Here is a 23,685-nt window from a genome sequence, read left to right on the forward strand (position 1 = left end):
CTTGTTTTTGACTCTTGTGTTTAAGGTTTAACCAAGATCAAATCCTTGATTCATAAATTCCATTCAACCCAATTGGAGGTTAAGAAGAGGCGACCAACTCCTGATCCGTTCCGGTCATGGAGTTCGCGACCCGACTCGTTCCTGCTCTCGGTGATCCGATTCTACAAACATCAAAGTTTAGGTAATTAAAATTCTGAAACCTAAAAGAGAACTCATACTGAATTTAGTTGATTGATAAAGGTTTAAGACCACTAAATGCAAAACCCCATACCCTAAGATAATAGATCCCAAAACCCTTTGAGTAAGTTGGAGCTTTTAAGTTCAGCAGAGATTGTTTCTAACAATTAAACTCGAAACCCTAATGGTTTTGAATCTCATAGCCTGATCTATAAGGTAACTAAAACCCTAAATATGACCTATTATGTATTATGGTCTAAAAATTAATTAAAATTCATGATAATCTCCTAAAAATCCCCAAAGTTAGTTTTCCATCATGAGAATCTGACCCATTGGTTTGGAACTATGTGGAAAACGATTTTTCGGTTTCTGGTCAGAAATTGACCTCTTCAAATAAATTCCGAAAATTAATTAAAATTCACCAAAACTCATGATAAATCCTAACTAAGAAACCCTATAATTAGTTTAATCAGATTCGTTTTTAATCACATAGTCATAGTGTAAATTTTTCATACCGAAAAACTGCATAAAAAGTGTGTGATTGTTTGAAGTGTTTGAATCAACTAGAAACGATTGTTAGGATCTCATTCTAATTTTGGTTGAATCATTGGAGATTGCTAGAAAAAATTTGGATTTTTCCAGATTGCTAAATTGCAAATTTTACTTTTTCTAAAACTTTCCGGTTTTGTGAAAATTGACTTTTATGGTTTCTGAAAATTTTCATATTAGTTTTAGAATAATGGAATATTGCTAAAACTTGTTCAAAACCATAATTGAATGTTTCCAGATTGCTAGAATGCAGAATTAACTTTTGTAAAAACTTTAGTCTTTGAGAAATTGTCTTTTATAATTTGCTGGAAACTTTCCATTTTTCTTTTGAAAGATTAGAAAAATGCTATAATTGTTAAGATTGATGTGATTTTTTTTAAGTCATATAATGACTATTCAGATCAATGGTTTCGAAAATAATTATTAACATGTGAAACCCCATATTTTTGAAACCCTAAACCTTATTTTCTCTCTCTAGAATCCGATTACTTTTAAATCATCTAGAATCAATAGTTTGATCTGATTTGATTTTTTTTAGCTCATCTTGATCATGTAGACAATGATTGCTAAGGTTGTATCATAAAACAATTTTTTTAATTGATTGATCATATGAGAAAATCGGATTGCTAGATTGAAAGAAAAATCGGATTGCATTGCATAAACTCAAAGGTTGAAAGAAACCAAAGTTGCATTGCTATATTGACTAAAAATAAATCGGATTGAATTATATAATTTAGAGGTTGAAAGAAACCAAATCACATTGCATAATTACAAGGTTGAAAGAAACCCAAAAAATGCATTGTTTGAATCCAATTATAAGTCAAATAGGAAGACTCTGAAATCTATATTTTCAGATGTCGAATTTGGATTATCCAGCCTTTAATCTCTCTGGAGATAATTATTTAAAATGGGCAATGAACACTCCAATTGTCCTGAAGATAAAAGGACTTGACAGATGTATCATCAAAGGCGAATATGCAATTGAAAATGAAAAATATGGGGCAGTAACAATTATTCGCCACCATCTCACTGAGGATCTCAGAGATCAGTATCTAAATATTGAGAACCCTCTAGACCTTTGTACAGAGTTAAAATCCAGATACACAATAGTGTTATTACCAAAGGCTAGGCATGAGTGGATGAATCTCAGATTCTGGGACTTTAAGTCTGTAGATGAATATAACTCAGCTCTAATCAAAATCGTTTCTAAATTGAAACTATGTGGTGAAGAGGTAACAGAGGAAGATTTACTGGAAAAGACATTCCTCACAGCTGATCCAAGGAATCTATCGTTACAGTATACCTACAGAAAAAAGGTTTCACCACTTCTACGAATTTGTTCTCGTATCTATTACAAGCTGAGAAGAATAATGAGATACTAAAGCAAAACCAGTGAGATGAAACTTCCTGAAGCCAATAAGGCTGGAGAGAATAAGGATGAATCCAAAGAAATCACGTCCAGAATAATAAAAGAAGTGGCCGGCTTATACATTGCCTAAGAATCGAGATTTCGACGTTCTGATTTTATATTTTGATTTGTTTTTCATTTACAATTTTATTATAAGAGTTGTTTTAGTTTTATATTATCTTGTTTGATTTGCTTGATAATTTCTTGATTGATAAATGACAAATGAAAATTTAAAAATGAGTACAGTAAATTAAAATCATCCGACCAAAGACACTGCCTAAAGGGGGCATGAATTATTCACCCAAATAAAAGACCCATTTGAGTTATAAATTTTTGAAAATGAATGGTTTCCACATTGAACCAATGGGCAAAGGAAATAAAAAGTTCCTTCAAGATTATAAATAAAAGTCGCTCAAGGCATAGAAATGGTCGAGACTGTACTCCTGATTGATCTAAACTATGCTAAAAGATCAGTATGATAAAGGCAAAAGGCCTAGGTAACCAGATAGGTTGACCCACGAAATTTTATACACTTTATGGCATGACTGGACTAGCCATCCATGTCTTTAAAATTGATGCAAAAGATTGATATCGAAAAAGGCACAAAAGAGTTATCCCAAAGAATCTCACGTTGTGTAACATGTACACAAGGGAAACTCATTAGGCTATAATGTTCCAAGCATCTAAAAGATTTATAGCATGTCCATGAGGGGGAGAAATGACACTCTCGTGGTCCATGAACAGCACTAAAAATCCAAGTGACATGGTTTATGACCATGATAGAACTTGGCCGAATTCTTTGTGATACAAAGATCACTAGCTAATGCTTGGGAACACATGGATTTACATGTAATAAAAATATGCTCAGGCCATATAAAGTGAACATACATATTCCCATCTAAGAATGATAAAGGGTCATGATCCAGACATAGACCATCCTAAGAGATTATGTATAGACCACCACAATAATATGTGCCGTCTAGGATGGAACCTCATAAGAAGATGAGATAAGATTGGGAATATATGTTGGATATAAGAATGTTTTCTCCCACGATTTTATAAGAAACCTTGAGCCATATATGGGTGATCATATTAAGGCCATGTTTACGGATCGCATGATTAAATCCGACTATCCAACATCATGGGGAGAAAGAAATAAGCTGGTACAAGTATAAAGAAATGGAATGGTATTAACCATCCTTGTCTTGGCAAGATCCTCGGACCATAGAATATGATTTAAGACGTCCAAAGAAAGATCATACAAGCTAGCTAAAAGAATGTCAGACAGATTAGACCCGGAAAGAAAAGAAAAAGAATGACTAAGTCATACCAGCTTAAGCACCACGAAATTAATGTCCTAGAAGAGACATAATCAAGTTGCTATAGAGTCTAAAGATAGACCAATATGTTCCATAAGATAAGGAACCTCGGAAATGAAAAGAAAGGTGCATAGAAATGACATATCTGAGGTCATAAGGAAAACCAGACCAGACATTGAGATAAGGCTGCGCAGCTAAACATCTAAGAGACCAAACCATGTAGTTTGGGACGCCAAACTGCAAGGTAAATAAAGGTTCTTAGTAAGAATGAAATCTCTAATCGATTAGTTCATGTCTAGAACACAATGGAACACTATAAAAGAAGTGTCGACACATAAAAGATAAAGATGCATAAAGAAATAGCACCTTGAGTTTAAAAGATATAAGCGAGGATCAGAACCCACGAGAATACAAGAATGCATTCATAGAATAAAGGAAACCGTGGGGGTTCAAAGAAAGATTCAAAGAATTTATAAAAGAGATGGGTGTATTGGCCATATATAGAAACACCATCTGATAAGATAAAACCAGTGAAAAATAGGTCATGTGTGGGAAAGGAAAAGAAATCGTGAGACATGGACTAAGGTGTTCATATTCCTATTTAAAACATTCAAGGAATGACTTGATTACACAAGGATACTCACAGAGACCAAGGAACAAATTATAAGGAGATGTACTCCTATGTGGTGGATGCTACTACAAATTCGAAAATGATAAAGGTCTGGATATAAGAAAAGAGAAATGTAGTAAGCAGCATGATTGATCACTGGATAAAGATGATAAGAGTATCAGAAAGATGAGAAAAAAAATTCTCATAGAATAGTTTTGTTCCTAAGCTATTCATGGACTGAAATAAGGCAGCTGCAAATGATAATGAAAGACTAAGAAAATACTTAGTACAATCAGTCCATAGATCCTTATAGAGGATATTATAATTCCTTGTGTTTATGTTTATATCAAACCAACCTAAAGAGAGGTTCAATGGTTCAATGATTTCAATGATACAAGTTATCGATTGATTTTGGACAAAATATGGTGGGACTAGAAATCATAGCCGTGTATGAGTTGAGATCAACACGCCACAATTACATGGTGTAATGTGAGATGATCTCATGAGAAGGCAAAGAGAACCATTAATTCTCATGCCAAAGACCATCCGGCTCCATACATCCCAATCGTCAATAAGAATAACCAAAAGTAGTGTGGTGAATTGGTTCAGGTAAATTATAAACCATTGCTGCACAATTAGCCAATAAATCTGAGTGTATACTTGTGAATTGGTTGATGTATCATCATGAACCGACCAGATCGACCATATCATTATATCAGGCTGCAATACCTTAGCCATATATGAGTATATTGGCGTGTGATGACAAGGTCTATGACTTAACATATATGTTTTCGAAAACATAGCATTGTCTACGACAAAATGAAAGAAGTCATGAGACATCATCCAGAGATAGTGACCAGAAGAATGTCTGAGTCAATAATAAAATGAAAGTGTCCACGGTATGGCAAAGCCATGAGACTAGAGGAACCGTGGGACATGAGAGGACCTGCAAGAAAGATTTAATCGCAGGATAGAAGTACATCCAAGTACTGGTCGAGTACTATCCGAGTACTGATTGAGCATCATCCATCCGACCAGAACATGAAGACATTGTCGAGTGGTCAGCATCAAAGGAGCACGTCTTAACCATGCCCAAATGAAGTTCCAGAAGGCCGGCGAAATTACAAAATATTACAAGAAGCTCACCGACCAGATAGGAATGCATCATCCAAAGATCTACAGTGATGCATTCATCAGGGGGAGTTCATGTGTTGTACTCTTTTTCGTGTCCATGGTTTCCCATTTTGCCACATTGGTTTTGGGGTTTTCCAGGAGAGGTTTTAATGAGGCAACATTAAGCATGTAACGAACCAGTACCGGATGTGTCGATCAAGCGGGAGTGTTATGTACCAGATTAATTGTGATCGACATAACCGGACCGACCAGGACCATACCGACCGCAGGAGATAATGCTTATCGACTGTTGTACTTATCCACTTAGGATAAACACGACCTGATGTATATATATGTAAGACCCGTGGTCGAGATTAATAAGTAGAAACACGTTTTCCCACTTAGTTTCACAATAGTAGCAATATTTTAGATTTTTACCAAATTTTATAGGATTTTTAGCTAACAGGTTTTTTTATTAAATCTAGACTAGATTATAAAATTCATCAAGTTTACCGATTCAATCACATATCTGAATCGAGTATGAAAATACTGAATAAAACTAAAAACATATGTAATTATTATATAATATATGTAGATCAAAATTCAAAAATAATAATACTCAATATCAGTTAATATTATTACCAAAGAATTAAACTCATGTTTTGAAATCGTGGGTCAGAATCTAGTAATCTATTAAAACAATGATTTTTTTTCTTTTTGTAATAGTCTGATTCTCATGTTTAAAGTAATTTTCATATCAGGGATTTGTGATATAAAATGTATATATGTGATAGAAATATTTAATAATAGTTACATTTGTTAAAAACTGTTAAAAGTTCCCATTGAATAAATTTAAAGTCATATAGTGATCATTTTTGGCTAAACAACAAATTAATTTCAAAACACAACTAGAACTTGATCCGCACGATTGCGCGGATTTAGTTTTGAATTTTTTATAAATTGAATAGTGTTATTTTAAATTTATAGGTTATTTAGATATTTTTAGAATCATATAAAAAATTTCCAGATCCGGAAGAATTCAGATCGAACATTATCCAAAAAAATTTGGTACTCGAACATAGTTTAATTTTAAAAATCAAAAACCCAATATTCGGAAAAGTCGATTTGTAACTTATACATGAATGTTCATGTCTAACTGATTATGTAAACAAATAAAATAATTTTGTTAACTAGTTTGAATTCTTGTCACTGTTGAAATCATTTTATTTAAATACGTAAAATTATTATGGTTAATATGTAAAATAAATGTCATCAAATTATTACGGTGAATATAATTAATAAAATAGTTTAAAGGAGTGAAAAAGAAAATAAAACACTTAAATAAAACATTTAAATAAAAAAAATTAACTGATTAGTATTAGTCGAAGAAATAGCCAAAATTTATAAAAATCCATATTTAAGGCAAATATTATTTTGTATTTGAGGTTTAATAGAATAAATTACAAAATTATCAAAATACAAATGATTGCATGCACAAAATAGTAAGGTGGATACAACTTGTCGATATATACAACAAACAAAGTTAGCATATACTTTTACAAATGTTCGTCAATCAGATGAATTTAAACAAGTCAATTCGCTCACGTTATCACCTTCGGTAGTGTTTTTCTCGGGTAGCTGTAATATGAGGAAGGTTTTTTACAGCAGTAATTTTTTTTCTGTCAACGGATAAAGTATCAAATAGAAGAAACTTATTTAAAAGTAATTATCTGACAGATGTTGACTTTTCGGTATTTTTAGATGAACTTATGGAAAATGTGAAAAAAAATGAACCATTTTAGTTTCTTTCCCTTGTTACTTAATAAGAACTATGGGTATATGATTCCATATTAAATTGGACCAGAAGCAAACCTTTAACATTACGGCAAGGAAATAATAAGTAAAAGAAAAATCTTATCTGCCGAAAAGAAAATAGAGAGTATAAGTGTTTGACCATAGTTTTACAAATTCTAAAGAAAATAAAGTATATAGTTTTTTTAGTAAAGTATATACTTATCTATCAAACATTGTCTTTGGATTCTTTTAGAATCATCCAAAACCATTTAAATACCATTGAAATGCTTAAATCTTTTAAAAAGTCCAGGAGAACAGATGACGTGTGTTATGTATAGGTAGACACTAAAATTTAATAGGTGTGCTCGAAAGGAAAATCAGGTGGTATCCATCTTGGAAAGGCGGCGACTAACCCTTTCCGTTGACAAACTGAATAAAACAAACATACCAGATCATAGTGCTTTATTTATGATTTGTAGATATCTACTCCATTTGTTTCAGAATGATATATATTTTTGAATTTTAGAAAACATATGAAATTTTGTTTATTAATTTAACCAAGTTGCTTTGGCCTAATGGTAAAGAACTCAAGGCTGTTAGTACCGCTTTGGAATCGAATCCTCTTAGCCATCCGAGCTATTTTAAGTGGCAAGAATACGCAGAGTGCCGTAGATCTTATAAGATTAGTCTTTAAATCTAGAAAGCTTTTGAAAAACTCATGGTTTAGCATTAGTTTTTACATTAAATATTAGAATATACTCCCTCCGTTTCTTAAAAAATGTCGTTGTGACATTTTTCAGACAGATTAAGAAAGTTGTTGAAATATATGTAAATTGTAATTAATTATACCTCTTTGACCAATAGTATTTTAGATAAATAAAATTATTTATAAAATCAATGCAGTTTGCAATTAATTTTCAGCTGAAAGTTAATATAATTTACATTGAAATTGTAAAGTGACACTCTTTGTGTAACAAGAAAATGAGTTTAGAGTGACACTTATTATGAAACAGAGGGAGTATATATTGAAACAATTTTTTTTTCCAAAACAGAGATTTTTTGAACGGACTGACTATTAATTATATTATACTCGTGTGTCTTGTGTAATGAAAGGGGTAAAAACTAAAAATAAAAGAACAAGCAAACCGAAATAAGAAAAACAGAAAGTTACTATTATTATTATTAGGTGTATTCGTGCGTTACAAATGAACTGCATCGTTCAACTTACAGTGAAGACATCATATGACATGGACTCCATATTTATCACTACACGTTGTGCTCTTTGAAATTTGTAACAATCTTTTATTTATCAAGGACTATATTATAAAAAAAAAACTCAATTATTAGACCATGAGTTCGTATATGGTGAAGTGAGGGTATATGGAAAAGTTAAGCCGGCCCTCTTCTAGGTAATTGTCATTGTCTTCAAAGTAAACCTATATCTCTTCTTTTCCAATCTAGATTCTCTATATATATAAAAGAGACTCGAGAAACATATAACTCTACAAACCAAAACAAAAGAACTAAGGTCAGAAGAAAGTTAGATTCTGATCTGCTCATAATTAAGAAGAGAACAAATGAAGAATCCGATGATGAAGACATGGAAAAAAATGAAGTCTTTTGGGCATAAGAGCTCTTCAAGCACGCCTTCAATAATCACCAAGAGCAAGTCTTGGAATGGCTCTGTTCATCTCGAGAATGCTGAGAACATCGAATCAACAGGAAATATCAAGAAAAAGTCGCCGCCGCCTCCGCCACACGGGTGTTTCACAGTTTACGTGGGTCCCACGAAACAGAGGGTCGTGGTGAAAACGAAATTGTTGAACCATCCTTTGTTCAAGAACTTGTTAGAAGAAGCAGAGACTGAATATGGATATAGATGTGATGGGCCCATTGTTCTTCCTTGCAAGGTTGACTTCTTCTTCAAAGTTTTGGCTAATATGAGGTCTAACGGTGATGAGTATGATGAAGATGATGATGATGATGATGGAATGATGAATCCTCCGATCTGCGGTTTGGGTAGTCCCTACAGATGTGCTGGTCTCGATTCCATGGGCGTGAGACGTAGCGACTCGTACAAGCTTCTTCGATCTCCATCTTTGTTTAAATTAAAATAGATTTTGAAAAGATAAAAGAATGATTTTTATTTTGTTTTTATTTTTCTGTTCCATAATACTAGATATCTAAGTTCTTGTTCATAGCATTACCGTTTGCATATAAGTTTTAAGCTTGAGTAAAAATGTGAGGGAAAAAAAAACGAACCCTTACGTTTCCGAATCGCAACTATTTGCTTAAATTATGTTCCATTTGTTTTCCTAAGATTTTAATGTCTGGTTTTGTATCTTAATACATGTGAGTGTTTTTGGATGGCTCAAACTTTGAATTACAGAAATTAATAAAAGCACTAAATTTACTGAAGCAAACGCTTTCTTATAAACCGAACTGTTTGTTGTTGAACTGAAAGCCACTACATCAAAAACATCCACAAAAGAACAACATCAATGGTTCAATCTTTAAAGAAATCTACAAAATATTTTATCCATTTTATTATAAGATTAATAACACAGATATGGTCGAAATGATGGTTAGACGAATACAAATTGGTATAAACAGAGCATTTCTTGTTTTTTACCATTTATCTTGACTACATGTTAGTGAAATTAAACATTTAAAAAGGAAAATTCAGCTAGTACCTTTAAATTAATCTGGAACAAGGATTCCATACTATTCTGAAGAAGAAGCAGAAGAACGAATTAGAAGAATTTGATTATTAGTAACCACAACTATTTAGATCCATAAAACATAAAAACATGTTGTTTTCATGCACAACATTATATATTTTCACATGTTACAAATAAATAATATGCTTTTTGTATACACACACACATACACTTTTGACAAAATGATATATATATAGAGGTATTTTACATCAATAAAAGAAAAATAACAGGATCTTGTCAAGATACATTAAATTAATAGTTGAAATAAAAATACATCCTACTAAAGTTTTGATTGATACGGCTTTTACAAAAGCACTATAATTTCATCTAATCACTATATTTACAAAAACATTTAAGATAGCCTCTGTAAGATATAAATCTTCTTTACATAATGATTTCCTATGCTTTTGATAAAGCATTTAAGAATATTAAATTTATAATAATATATTTATACTATCAATTTAAAGTAACATGTCAGGTAAAATATAATTTATCATATGACTAAATATTAAAATTTATTTTAGATATACATATACTATATATATATAGTATCTATAAAAAAATATTATATAATAATTTATATGATGATTTTATTTATGAATAACTTATTTTATACCAATCAATTGTAATAATTATATTAACGAAAGTATATAATTTTTTAATATACTACTTTTATAACATATTGCTAATATTTCAACAGCAACTCTCTCTCTCTCTCGATATATATATGGATGATAGCAGGGTCCATCAAACACGTCATTATACTTTGCTAATTGGATTTTCCTGGAATAAATTTGATGCATATTTAGTCTAGCCGATTTCAATTTTAGATTTAATTGTATCATATCCAATTTATTTTGTTATGCTATCTTTCTATCCAATTAATTTTATATTTTCTGTAATTAAATTATATGATTTCGTATTCCAAAGATTGAAAAGGAGTTAGATTTTGTGTATGTCATGTATTCAATTTTGCTTTACTAGAGAAACAATTATGGAGGCTACTCCAATTTTCGTAATTTCTGCAATTTAAGATGTTACGAGGTAAATTTTATAGATTGAGTTGACCGTTATGATCAAATCTTATGGCAAAAAAGACTTAGATTTTGTATGATTCGTGAATTTGATTTTATTTTATCGAAAAAAATATTTTGCAGGTAGATGGATATATGGAAAGCCATAACAAGACATCTTCTGTAACCATGAATTTAAAAACTAGCCATATGAAATGTGATAATGATAGTCTTTAATATAGGGACGAAAATGAATCCATAAACCTTATTATTTTTGAATATCCACTATCTCTTTAAACTTTGACCTTAGCAGCAACCACTTTCTTCTATTCGGGTTTCTTTATTTCAATTGTATATGCTAATATTGATTATCTATTCTATCGTAAGAACGACACTGAAGACTCATATATAGATAAAGATTTTTACCTATAAATAATCTTGCATATTTGAAAAGTTTGAATAACGATCTTTTAAAGACTAGAGGGTAAGCAAAAAAACGACATAATCCAGCATCTACTCAACTAGTATGATTTTATGAAATATGTATAGTGGATGGACTGTGGACTCATGATTCACCTTATAGTGGTTATAGCGGACTTGAACAAACTTGATGTAGAAAATACAGTTCAAAGGAAAAGAATGGCACTGATATATACAAAGTCTAAAACAATTTTTTTCTGACTTCAGAATGCATGCTTCATTTTTAACTTGTCAATACTTTGGTGTAGATTTAGAAGTATGGCTAAGCTTTTTTTCTACAAAATTAAATGAATTATATAGTCTAGTTTCCCAATAAAAACATAGTAATTAGTAAATGATGTAAGACCATCTCCATTGAGGGGTTTTACAAAAAGTTCACACAAAAACCAAAAAAAAATAATAATATAATAATGTCTTTGCGTTGAACCCAGGACGCGGAAGGTCTTCACGATGAACTCGGTTCATCACTATTCTGTGGGCCCCACGCAACTTGGCGGTCCACAACTGGTTTACTTTTTTTTTTTTTCTTAATAAATCAAACCAAAAAAAATAATAAAAAATAATAAAAAAATACCTTTATGACTCCCTTTCACCGGTTCATTGATAGGGTTGCTGTAAGAGATGTAATAAAAAAAACGGTTTAGTACAATTACTCTCTGTAAGTAACCAACCTCCTCTTTAAAACCGTGTGGTACCGTAAAACTGACTAATGATCTGCTTTCCAAGATAAAGAACGATTAGGGAAACGAGCCGGCACCGTTTCACATCATTAAAACCTTTTTCTTAATAACCTTTTCCCAAAACAAAATTAAAAAAAAAACTTTTTGAAAAAATCGATTTTGCCTTCATCTTCTCGGCTCCGTCGTCATCATCAATCTTTCCTTCTTCACTTTTCTCTGAAACCTAATGGATGAGATTCGCGTAAAACAAGAGAATCCTCCTCCCACTACTTCCCTTAACGGAATCAAACCCTCCGTTATCGATCTCTGCAGCAGCGACGAAGAAGACGACGACAACGCCGACAACAACAACGGCGGCGATGCTTCTATTCTCGTCGGCGAGAAGAGAGCGCGGAGCGGTGCTACCGTCAACAATACTCCGGCGAAGAGGGTAGCGGTTGAGGAGGAGGAAGGGTTCGGGCAATCGCCGGAGGAGGAGCGAGCGATAGTGGCTCTTCCCGCGACGCCTTGTAACGTCGTGAGGCCTTCTTCTTCGTCTACGCCGTCGTGCAAGCAGTTCTGGAAAGCAGGGGATTACGAAGGAACCTCTGGTGGTCACTGGGAAGTCTCTGCAGGTGCAAATCAAACCCTAATGGTTTTCAATTTCAAATAGTATGTTTAATTGAGATTGGGAACACACAAAAACCCTAATTGTTATTTGGGTTCAGGTGGGTTTGATCATGTGAGAGTACATCCCAAGTTCTTGCATTCTAACGCCACTAGTCACAAGTGGGCTCTCGGAGGTACTTTTTCTTTTTGTTTAAATCAAGTTTTGTTTTTTTTTGTTAATGAGTTTGGATTAAGAATGTTTGTTTCGTATTTTTGCAGCTTTTGCTGAGCTTTTAGACAATGCTCTAGATGAGGTGAGGATGTTTTGTTTCTGTTTAAAACTGCATTTAATATTTTCTATTTGGTGGTAATTTTTTTTTTTGTTTATCAGGTTCACAGTGGAGCTACATATGTTAATGTCAACATGCTAAACAATAAGAAAGATGGAAGCAGGATGGTCTTGATTGAAGGTTTATAGTTTTTTTTTTTTTAATTCTGTTGTATCACGTTTTGACGATGTTGCACTTTCTTATGTTTGGAAATTTTTGCAGATAATGGAGGTGGGATGAATCCTGAGAAGATGCGTCACTGCATGTCTCTCGGATACTCTGCCAAGAGCAAACTTGCTAACACTATTGGACAGTGTAAAGAGACTCTCCTTCGTCCTGCAAGATTATATATATTTTTTTAAATGCCTTACATCAATCAAGACACTTGCTTTTTTTTTTGTAGATGGCAATGGATTCAAGACTAGTACTATGAGACTCGGAGCTGATGTTATTGTCTTCTCACGTTGCCCTGGAAAAGATGGAAACAGGTTCGTTTTCTTTTAGGCGCTCTTGCCTTTGATGATTTACTGGGTTATGTCTTATCTATTTAAAAAGGCTTTACATTGTTCTGTTTACTTGATGTTTGGTTTTAGCTTTACACAGACAATTGGGCTGCTGTCATACACATTTCTGAAGAGCACAGGAAAAGAAGACATTGTTGTACCCATGGTAAGCTAAATGACCATTCATATATTGGGTTCAGACCTTGATAACATGGAATATTTGATAGCATGTGACTGATTTTTAAGCATAAGTTATGTTAGACCAGAAACTGTTTTAGAGTAGCTCTTGTCTGAAATACTGTTCTAATTTTTAAACTGATGGTGATCTAAATGAAAGCTCGACTACGAAAGAAAAGGTTCAGAATGGAGTCCAATATTACGGTCTTCACTTAGTGACTGGAATAAGAACGTGGAAACGATACTTCAATGGTCGCCATTCTCTACTGAAGATGAACTTCTTTGCCAGGTAAAACTAAGGAGTTGGTTGTAGTGACTCTTTCATAATATTCGATAGCTATTTTTAATTTGGATAGTAGTCTCTTCAATCTTTTGATACTGGTTCTCAAGCACTACTACCTTTTGTTAGGTTCTTGAGAATATTTAAACCTAATCTATTGCTCTATGGCTGTTCTAGTTTAATCTCATGAAGCAGCATGGCACAAGGATAATCATATATAACCTCTGGGAAGATGACCAAGGACGGCTAGAACTTGATTTTGACACGGATCCACATGTACGTGTTTTATTCTAACTGTGATTATAATATGCAACGATGCAAAATCTTTTCTGTAATGGTATACTTGACACGCGTTTCTGTTGCAGGATATCCAACTTAGAGGGGTTAATCGGGATGAGAAAAGTATTAGTATGGCTACTCAGTACCCTAACTCTAGACACTTCCTCACATACAAGCATTCACTCAGAGTATGAATATTCTATCCGTCTTTCCTTAAAAATGGCACTTGATATTATTTAGTCTCTTGCTACTGTCACTTGAGAAAGTTCTTAAACTACTGAAACAGAGGGATCCAATGGTGTTTAAAAGTTGTCAGATGTTTTTCTTTTGTTTTACGAAATTCATTTGTTACCTTTTGTGGCTTGTCTCCAGAGTTATGTATCCATACTGTACCTAAGAGTTCCACCTGAGTTCCGTATCATTCTCCGAGGAAGAGATGTTGAGCATCACAACATTGTGAATGACATGATGCACACAGACCAAATCACTTATCGTCCAAAAGAAGGTCCCGGTGGACAATCTAATTTCGCAAATGTATGTTTTTTTCACAACTTAGTTATACCCCCAATAGACTTCTTCCTGCAGTTTCTAAAATATAACAATATTTGGTTGTGTGTGTGCAATTTTTTACAACAGATGTCTGCTGTTGTGACAATTGGATTTGTTAAGGATGCAAAACATCACGTTGATGTTCAAGGCTTCAATGTTTACCACAAGAATCGCCTTATTAAGGTTTCTCTTTCTTTTAAGCTTATCCTACCTTTTGTTTCTGTCAGTTTTTTTTTTCTTTACTTAACTCCGTTCCACTTTGTTTTATCAGCCATTTTGGAGGATATGGAACGCAGCAGGAAGTCAAGGTCGTGGGATCATAGGTATCGTTATTTTGCAGGAAGGTCTATAATAATATATGATTGGCTCTTTTATTCTGAAGTATAATGCTTAGTTTGTTCTGGTGCTACAAAAGGTGTTTTGGAAGCTGATTTCGTTGAGCCTGCTCATGATAAGCAAGGTTTTGAGCGTACAACAGTTTTGTCTAGGCTCGAGACACGTCTTCTTATAATGCAGAAGACTTATTGGTTTGTTGCTCTTCTCTTGCTTTTTTTAGAAATTGCCGCTGCTTCTTAAGCTCTCTGATGCTTCAATTGAACTCTTTGCGCCTTCTGATTTATTTCAGGAGATTGAACTGTCACAAAATCGGATATGTTTCAGCACAGGGCAAAAAGTCCGTTAAAGACTCTGAAGACAGAGGTACCTTAACCATCGAGAGTTTTTTAGCATCGGAGTTTTAAAAATGCTGTGCCAATAAACAATTCTCTTGGACATTGTGTAGAATCATCGCCAGAATATGCAGTCTCAACCAGGAAAAGAGCTGCTGCATCGACGAGCTTTAAAACTCCAACAACTGCTGCAGAGAAATTCGAGTCAAGGACAAAAGTGAGTCGAGGAGGAAAAGGATCTGTTAGAGATTCTAAAGGGGTCGGTTCATCTGAGAAAAATGGTAAACATGGAAACACCTCTTCCAAATTTAATAAACGAGCAAAGCCTCGAGGATCTCCTCCAGCTGTAGAAGATATCAACAGTGATGCTGACTCAGAAGACGATCTTTCGGGTGAAGAAAATGGCACTGAACTTCCCGAGAAGGTCCTCCTACCATACTCTTTTTCTTTGATTTTTTCCCTATTTTCTCCGTGGTAAATAGGAGTTTGAACGAACCTTTTTGTACTTGGTTCACCCAGAGCTTCGAACCACCCAAGCCACGTTCTACTGATTCACGTACCCTCAGTCAACTGGAGCAAGAGAATGAAACGTTAAAAGAGAGGTTTTGTTACCTTACATTACCATGTTAGGATTCATGTTTCTCACTTGTTAAGCTTTGTGTTTTCCCTTTTCTTAATTCTCAGGCTAAATAAAAAAGAAGCAGTTTACTTGTTGTTGCAAGAAGAGCTGCGACGTGAGAAAGAGCTTCGCAAGAAACTTGAAGCTGAGGTAGTGTCTTAAAACAATTTATTGTGTCTGCTTGCTTGCAAAACCTATAAAAACTATAACAATCCACACCCTCTTGGGGTATTTTTATTGTGTAGGTTCAAAGAACAAAAGACGAGTTAGAAGAAGTGAAGAAAGAGCAAGAGAGTTTAATCGACATATTCTCAGAGGATAGAGACAGACGCGACAAGGAGGAAGAAGATCTCAGAAATAAGCTTGAGGTTCCTTCTGCTTCTTCTTATCCAACCTTTCTCTAAATGTTCCTCACACAGATTCAGGAAATGAAAAAACCATTGTTTGAACCTTTTTTTTTTGTCATTGCAGGAGGCCCGAGGGAGACTTTAGTGGTCTGGAACTAGCTCGGAACGATGTCGCTGCATGGAGGATAGCATTGACTCGTTACTCGTTTGTTTTTCTTTTTTTCTTTTTTTTTTTGTGGTGGCACAGTGTTGTCTCTTACCCAACCACACCGGAGTTAGTAGAGAAAGTAGGGTATTGTAAGAGTTCAATTTCCAACAAATACTCACACATTGGGTATTCCAGTATATTCCAGTCAATGTAACTAGGATCTTCAAATTGATTTACCAATTGAATTAAAAATGTGCTTTTGAATTTAATTATAGATATACAGTAAAAACTATAAATTAGAAATAAATTAGTAATGTTTTGGACTATCTTATTATATAAAGCTAGGATTATGGTAACTTTTTAGTGTACAGAGTTATTAATTTACAAAAAAAAATAGTATATAAGTTGATTAAATTTAAGAAAATCGATTTTTCTATTCACTTTTATACTATATTGGTTTGTTGGTCTGGACTCTTGATATTACATTAACAGGCTGGTCTGGTTTTTGAACTTTATGAATAAATTGATTTAAGCTATATTCAACAAGGACGTTTAAATCTATAAAAATGTTTTAATTCTACAGATTGTCCCTTGTTAGATTTATGCAAATTCATTTGGTTGAAAGAGTCTAATTGGGTAACTGCATCTAGAAACCACTGTCCGAATGCTCCCTTGGCACCCACACTTCTTTTATATTCCCTTTTTCCCTTATTTGATTTCAGGCCCAAATTTGTTGTCTTCTCCTGCTTCAGCCCCATAACTAAATAAAAGTATTAATCTAATCTTTGATATGTTTCATGGTTTTATGATCAAATTATAGTGAAGTATGCAATCATGCAAATTATAAAATATCGGATACATTAATGAAAATTATAATAAGTTGCATTCAATTAACGTAAATATATAGGAATACTATAACTTATACTAAATCCCCTAGTCTATATTTGAGAAGTGATTTGCCACATGTCTTCTCTACAATCGTTTTCACAAAAAAAATATTACGTGGCTATTAAGATTGATGACATGTCATATGGTTAAATATGACATGGACAATTACATTTAATACTGATATATTTTTTTGGAAATCTTTTTAGAATATGGCAATAACTCATATATTATATTTAATATTGATTTATATTTTTGGTAAACTTTGTGGAATATGGTAATAATTCATAAATCATCACTAAAATAAATATATTCAAATATGATATTTTGAATTTCGAAATATTATATAATTTATTTTTATAATTATAAAAATTTTATTATCTAAAATTTTCTAAATTTTCTGAATTAATAAAAAAATAAATCGTAATATCATTAGTTTCTTTTAGATATCTACAAATTATATAAATATTATTTAGTTTTAAATTTTGATAACTATACAATTTTATATGATTTTTAGTAATTTTGTACAAGTTGATTTAATAATTTAACCAAATGAAATAAATAATTTTTTATCTAAGATTTTAACTTTATATATATACATATATATTCTTAAATATAATTTAAAATAAAAAAAAATATTTTCTCTTAATTTTATGCTTAATTAATGATATGTATATTAATTATTAGTCAAAATAATAAAATATATAATATTAATAAATCACATTTTAAAAATATAAAATTTAACTTTTAAAAATTTATCACTACACATGGTGCATGAAAACACCTGGATTAATAATTATGACATAGCTACTAAAATTGATGACATGACTTATAGATTAATATGACATGGACAATTATATTTAATGTTAATTTATATTTTTGATAAAAAATTTAAAATATGGTAATAACTCATATATTATATTTATTATCGATTTATATTTTTGAACTTTTTTAAAATATGGAAATAACGCATAAATCATCATTAAAATAAATATATTCAATTATGGTATTTCAAATTTTGAAATATCATTTAATTTAAAAAATATTTCAAAAATATATACATATTTTTAGAAAATTATAAAATTAAATCATAAAATCAAATTAAATCTTAAAATCATTAGTTTCTTATATATATTTACAGATTTGATAAATATTGTTTAATTTTAATTTTTGACAATTCTGAAATTTTACATATTTATTTAATATATTTAATTAAAATAAATAGATAGAAAAATCTACCTAAGATTATAATTTTAAGTATATACATGCACATTCTTAAATATAACTTAAAATAAACAAAATTGGTTTTATCTTAATTTTAATGTTTAGTTAAATCAAATTTATATTAAAATATTGATAAAAAAAAGAAAATTTATAATATTAATAAAAAAATAAATATAATTTATATTTATCTTTTAAAAAATATTTTAAAATTCTTTTACTGCACATGGTGCAGGAAAACACCTAGTATGATATTATTTTGCGAACTTTTTAGTATAAAATGAAAAGAAGAACAAAATTAATATAGTTTGATTTTGATTTTTACAAATAAAAGAAAGACAATAGACAGGCCTATCTTTTTTTGTTACAAAGGACACCCATACATAAAACATATTCATTTATTTAACTTAATAGTTGATACAAACTTATTTTACATTCAAGATGAGAGAAAGAGAGAGAGAGGTCACACAGGAGCGAGAGATTCAGATTAATTTAACACGCAAGCAACTAAAACACACAATTCGACAGTTGATAGTTAAGAGCTGATCAATTCTTGGATATAAGAAACATTTCTTTGCTCTCCTTCATTTTCTCAATGTCTCCTTTGATCTTCTCATCAATGGTTATGGTGTCTTCCATGTCGGCACTGTCCTGTGGCACCAAAGTTCTCATTTGTGAGGAACAAACCATCGAACTAAGCCTCACGACGTCAACAACATGGTCAGATATTTCCTGGAGGTTAATCACAGGTGGTTCCAAAACCTTAGTTCCAGGTTTCTTGTATATTAAGTAAAGTATCATCTGAAGCACTCCGAAGATGAAACCCAAAACATTTGGAAGCTGAACAAAACAATTAAAAAAACATTAGCTTTCAGAGCTCGATCATAGCTAGAAATAAAATAAAATAAAAACAAATATGAAGAATACTATACATACAGCTATGTTCATGTCTTTACTGAGAAGACCGTAAAAGAACCACATGACAGCCGATAAGGTGAGGAAGAAGGATAGACTGAATGGCATGAACTCTGCACTCCTGGTTTTAATCACTTTTCTCTGTGTTTTCAAAATTAACTTGACCGATTAGAATCAGGTTTTAATGAATGAATGAGTAAATAAGAAAAGAGAGACTTACAATGATGCCAAGGGGGGCGACAAAAACACATAGAGAGAAGACCATACAAACATATCCGAGGACTTGAACCCGTTTTTCTCCATGAAGCAGAAAGTATGTCAGGAAGAAGATAAGGCCGAAGGCAAAAACATCCACAAAGAGGACGAATTTCACCGTTAGAGTCTGCCATATCAAAACACACTGGTCAGTTAAAGATGTAGTCATTCAAGATAAGAAGTTATATATTAATATTGAATAAGGACCTTTTCCTTTTTAGGAGCATAGAAGAGGTAGAAGGAGATGTAGAAGATTTGTATGACCAAGGAAACGGTGTTGATAGTGATCATAACCATTACATTCTTCTTGATCATTGCGTAGTATATCCATAGCATCGCACTGAACAATGCGATCACGTAAGGGATAGACTGATAGCCTTCTGAAGACTTCCTCTTGTAAATCCGAACGAACGTCGGTCTGATAGATAAACAACACGTATAATCAATGTCTGATTCAAAGCGTTATTTACATAAGAGGATTAACGTAAAAGGAGTTATAAAGCATTTACATAGGGGCAAGACACACGAAAAAGGAGATGATATTCCCTGAAAAACAATTATCCTTATGTTAGAATTCACGATAGATTTCACGTAAATGCATGGCATCATGAACGTTTACGTAAACGTGAGAAGATATACCTAGAATGCCAAAGACCGTACGCAAGACGGCTACTGAAACTGCCATTTTATTTTTTAATCTCTCTCGAAGTAGTGAAATGGTACTGTAAAGAAAATATTAATAATAGACTCTCCCTCTCTCTTTCTCAAAGAAACCGAATGCAAGCGAGGAACGTTAAACACTTAGAATCATAATGAGAATCTGTTAAATGTATGATGTAATTGTTGATTGAGAAGTGTAGTGGTTTATATAGGGAGTAGAAAAGGGTATCAACTTGCAAATTGCGTCTGTGAATGAGAGAAGAGAACGAAAGAGTTTGAACTCAATGCGATGTAGATAGTGGAACAAAAAGAATCAGAGAGCATTATCCCTACTTTACAGTTGTTTACTTCATGCCCCGAAGGTTCCTTTTTTTAAGTTAACCTAGCCTTACCCATCGTCTATCGATTTTTATGATTCATCTACTTATAAATATGCCTACGTAGTTTCTGCGTTTTATGTGAACGGTTAAAATTGTCTCTGTGACCTTTCAGTTCTGCATATGTGAACATGACTAAGTGTAATATATATAGAATATCCGTTTTCTCAAAATAATATATTGGTCAGTATAATTCATATACTACTATTCTATTAACAGTAACTAGGATTCCGACCTCCAGGATTCGCGGGGAAAATAAGAATAATTATATTTAAAAAAATTGTCAAACAAATAAAATGATTGTGTATGGACTGAGTCTGATCAGTTTTTTGAGGGTGACCAATATAAAGCAGTAAGCCGCTTGTAAATTCACCACGAAATATATAATCATGTGAGGAATATAATCCCTCTCCCTTTCAAAAAATATCCACATATGTTTATTCATCTAATGAAACAAAACCTAACGAATGATGTTGTGCGCACATTGATGTCGGCATGCGAAGTTAACCAAGTCTTATCTCATAAATCCTGTGGCAAATATAATCATCAAACCCTAAAACCTAAAATGGGTGGGTATCAATCCAGCTCAGCAACTTATGAGCACTAAAACCTTATATCTTTTAAGTACCATTCAGGTACATTCTATGCATCAAATTGCTGTTCTTTCTGACGTGTCACCAACCAAGTAGGTGTTGAGGATTACTACTGTCTACAACTCTCTAGTTTACTTTAGGGGTTTACAAGTGCAATGAGAGAATAAGTTGGTCTTTTACCTAAACGGAATTGGCGTGCAGATAGTTCGTTCTCCAAATTACAATTACTCATTTAGGAAATCAGGAAACCCCCTTTTGAAATCTTTGCCCCAACATATTAACAACAAGAAAAAATAAGGAAACCTTTCTCCCCCCCCCCCCCACCCCAATATTTTAAGTAGTATATGATTTCGCTGAATAAATATGTGAATTCAAAATGATGCAAGCTGCAATAATCAATAATAACCATTCTGTATTAAAGAAAAGTAATAATCCATAGTCGTATATTTATTAATTATCTAATAGGTGAATCCAAAATTTGTAGAGTAATCTGGTTTATCATTTGTTTTTTATTATATGGGATATCTAGCGAGTCGAAACCTAACCTATTAATCCTTGAAGACATATTTACCGATGCTATAGACATATTCGATTAAAAGTTAGTAACCTATGTCGCATGGCTACTAAGATATGGTAATCAGGGAAGAAGGTTCTATGAGCCGTCTTAGCCACCAGTCCGCACCTTATGGTTAGGTTTATCGTTTGTTTTTTTTTTTTTTTGACTAAAAAAAATTATTATAATTATAAAAGTTGTTGAATTTATCGTTTGTTGTTATATACAAACTTTTTTCTTGTTTGCAATATAAATTGTTATAGAGTAATATTTTGTATTTTAGTTTACTTTTTCTATATAAAAAATAAGTTAATTATTAGCAAAATTAACAAATATGTAGATATACAATTGAAAGATATTCTCTCTGGTCTAATTTGTCATTGAAGTTAAAACAAAAATGTATGCTCTGTTTTTGTAATAGTAAAGCTACCAATCAATCACATCGCAGATAACACGTTTTGTATATGAACATGCTAAACATTTTAAATGCACGTTTGATGATATCATCTTATCATTGTTTTCTTCTTACAAATTCATTTCTATTGTGCATTTGGATCAGTCTATATAAATTGAACCATTTCGTTAGACAATATGTGATATGTATTAGCAAATTTTTGTAGTTCTTCTAAAATTTTATCCACTGTTGAAGATACTCTTGGAATAAAATCTACCCGGAATGCCTATTGTCTTTGTTTTCTTGAAAAGTTAATAGTTGTGGAATATTGTTTCATTCATGCTATTGAAGTTTCGACCCATTATATGATTCTTTTTTAAAAACATTTCTTGATATATATGCTCAGCCAGTGCATGAGCAATACATAGTTCCCTTTGGACAGTAACGACCGTCGTTATCTAAAAAGATACCAACATTTTGGCATGATACCCATTACTGATATAACTTTTGATCTTAAAATTTATGATAATTTTTCTTTTTTGCTTTGTAGTAAGAGTCGTTTAGGATATAAGTTCTATATTTCCAAGAATAATTTCATACAAGATTTTCTGTTTTATCTGTATTAAACACGAAATTAAACTTATCTTGGGTGCTAAAAAATAATCTATAAATTTCTTAATACGTACAAAAAAATATAATGTCAAACTTTCTCTTAAGATTGGCAGATTGCAATACATTTTCTGTAAAAAAAGTACAATACGTTTCTACTTTTTAGTTAATCATCCAACTTTAACTACTGACTTAGTAACAAATAGTATACCATTAATCAAGGATAAGTAACTTAACTGTTAATTCTGAATGGCGATTGATAGATCACAGAAAATTTAATAGCGCAAGTAAACAAAAGGAATCAAACTGTTCTTAAAAAGAAATTAAACTGTTATCCCCTAATACTATGAACACCATAATTTAAACAATGGAGGTAACATGGTTTTGGGGATTACCACTTAAGAGTTAGCTTTATGTGTATATCAATGACGTTAGTAGGAGATACTTAGAATCTGATTATCTACTCTAATAAGTCCTAACGAGAACAGATCCAATGGCTTAGAACCGATTTGGAATATTTTCCCATTGTAAGAGAATGTTCTGTTTTATTTCTACACAAAGATTCCCTTATTCTTCTTTTACTCGTCAGGGTAATGCCACCGCCCTGACATAAGATATTTATTCTAAAATAAATGTCCTATCATCATTGACATCTACGCTACGCACGATGGAAAAACTTAAGTAGTATCTTTGACTCTCTTTTTCCATGAATACTCTTTTCAGTTTTAATGAAACTAGCTACATGATGCTTTCCTATTTCATAGAGGGATTTGCAGCAACTTTTACTGCTTGATTACTAATTACTTCTTTCTCGTAATGATTTAGGAAGCTTATTTATTGTTTTTAGGTATATGGAAAGATTGCTTAAGCTTT

At 32.2% G+C, this 23,685-nt stretch overlaps 3 protein-coding genes across 4 annotated transcripts; 2 read left to right on the top strand and 1 right to left on the bottom strand.

Moving 5' to 3' along the window:
- Window positions 1–8,373: 8,373 nt before the first annotated feature.
- LOC108846468 (auxin-responsive protein SAUR40-like) lies at window positions 8,374–9,388 on the top strand. Its single transcript, XM_018619695.2, has one exon. It carries the CDS (start codon window positions 8,548–8,550, stop codon window positions 9,085–9,087), a length of 540 nt encoding a protein of 179 aa, XP_018475197.1. The 5' UTR covers window positions 8,374–8,547; the 3' UTR covers window positions 9,088–9,388.
- A 2,535-nt stretch (window positions 9,389–11,923) lies between these two features.
- LOC108847797 (protein MICRORCHIDIA 4) lies at window positions 11,924–16,619 on the top strand. 2 transcript variants are annotated; one of them, XM_018621142.2, is made up of 20 exons: window positions 11,927–12,477; window positions 12,571–12,645; window positions 12,731–12,765; window positions 12,843–12,921; window positions 13,003–13,095; window positions 13,184–13,268; window positions 13,374–13,449; window positions 13,621–13,749; window positions 13,918–14,016; window positions 14,106–14,207; window positions 14,392–14,553; window positions 14,656–14,751; window positions 14,840–14,891; window positions 14,984–15,095; window positions 15,194–15,267; window positions 15,350–15,660; window positions 15,756–15,838; window positions 15,921–16,005; window positions 16,101–16,223; window positions 16,327–16,619. In XM_018621142.2, the coding sequence occupies exons 1-20, from the start codon at window positions 12,090–12,092 to the stop codon at window positions 16,345–16,347; spliced, it is 2,280 nt and encodes a 759-aa protein (XP_018476644.1). In that variant the 5' UTR covers window positions 11,927–12,089; the 3' UTR covers window positions 16,348–16,619. The 2 variants fall into 2 exon arrangements, with proteins under 2 accessions (XP_018476643.1, XP_018476644.1); XM_018621141.2 differs by having other exon boundaries at window positions 11,924–12,477; window positions 14,392–14,751.
- Window positions 16,620–18,836: 2,217 nt separating this feature from the next.
- Window positions 18,837–20,467, bottom strand: LOC108847798 (bidirectional sugar transporter SWEET10). Its single transcript, XM_018621143.2, has 6 exons — window positions 20,266–20,467; window positions 20,136–20,172; window positions 19,834–20,044; window positions 19,592–19,753; window positions 19,393–19,512; window positions 18,837–19,296 (listed from the first exon to the last, which is right to left on the bottom strand). Exons 1-6 carry the CDS (start codon window positions 20,309–20,311, stop codon window positions 19,003–19,005), a joined length of 870 nt encoding a protein of 289 aa, XP_018476645.1. The 5' UTR covers window positions 20,312–20,467; the 3' UTR covers window positions 18,837–19,002.
- Window positions 20,468–23,685: the final 3,218 nt, after the last annotated feature.

This window comes from Raphanus sativus, chromosome 3 (assembly GCF_000801105.2).
Source record: "Raphanus sativus cultivar WK10039 chromosome 3, ASM80110v3, whole genome shotgun sequence".
Taxonomy (NCBI): domain Eukaryota; kingdom Viridiplantae; phylum Streptophyta; class Magnoliopsida; order Brassicales; family Brassicaceae; genus Raphanus; species Raphanus sativus.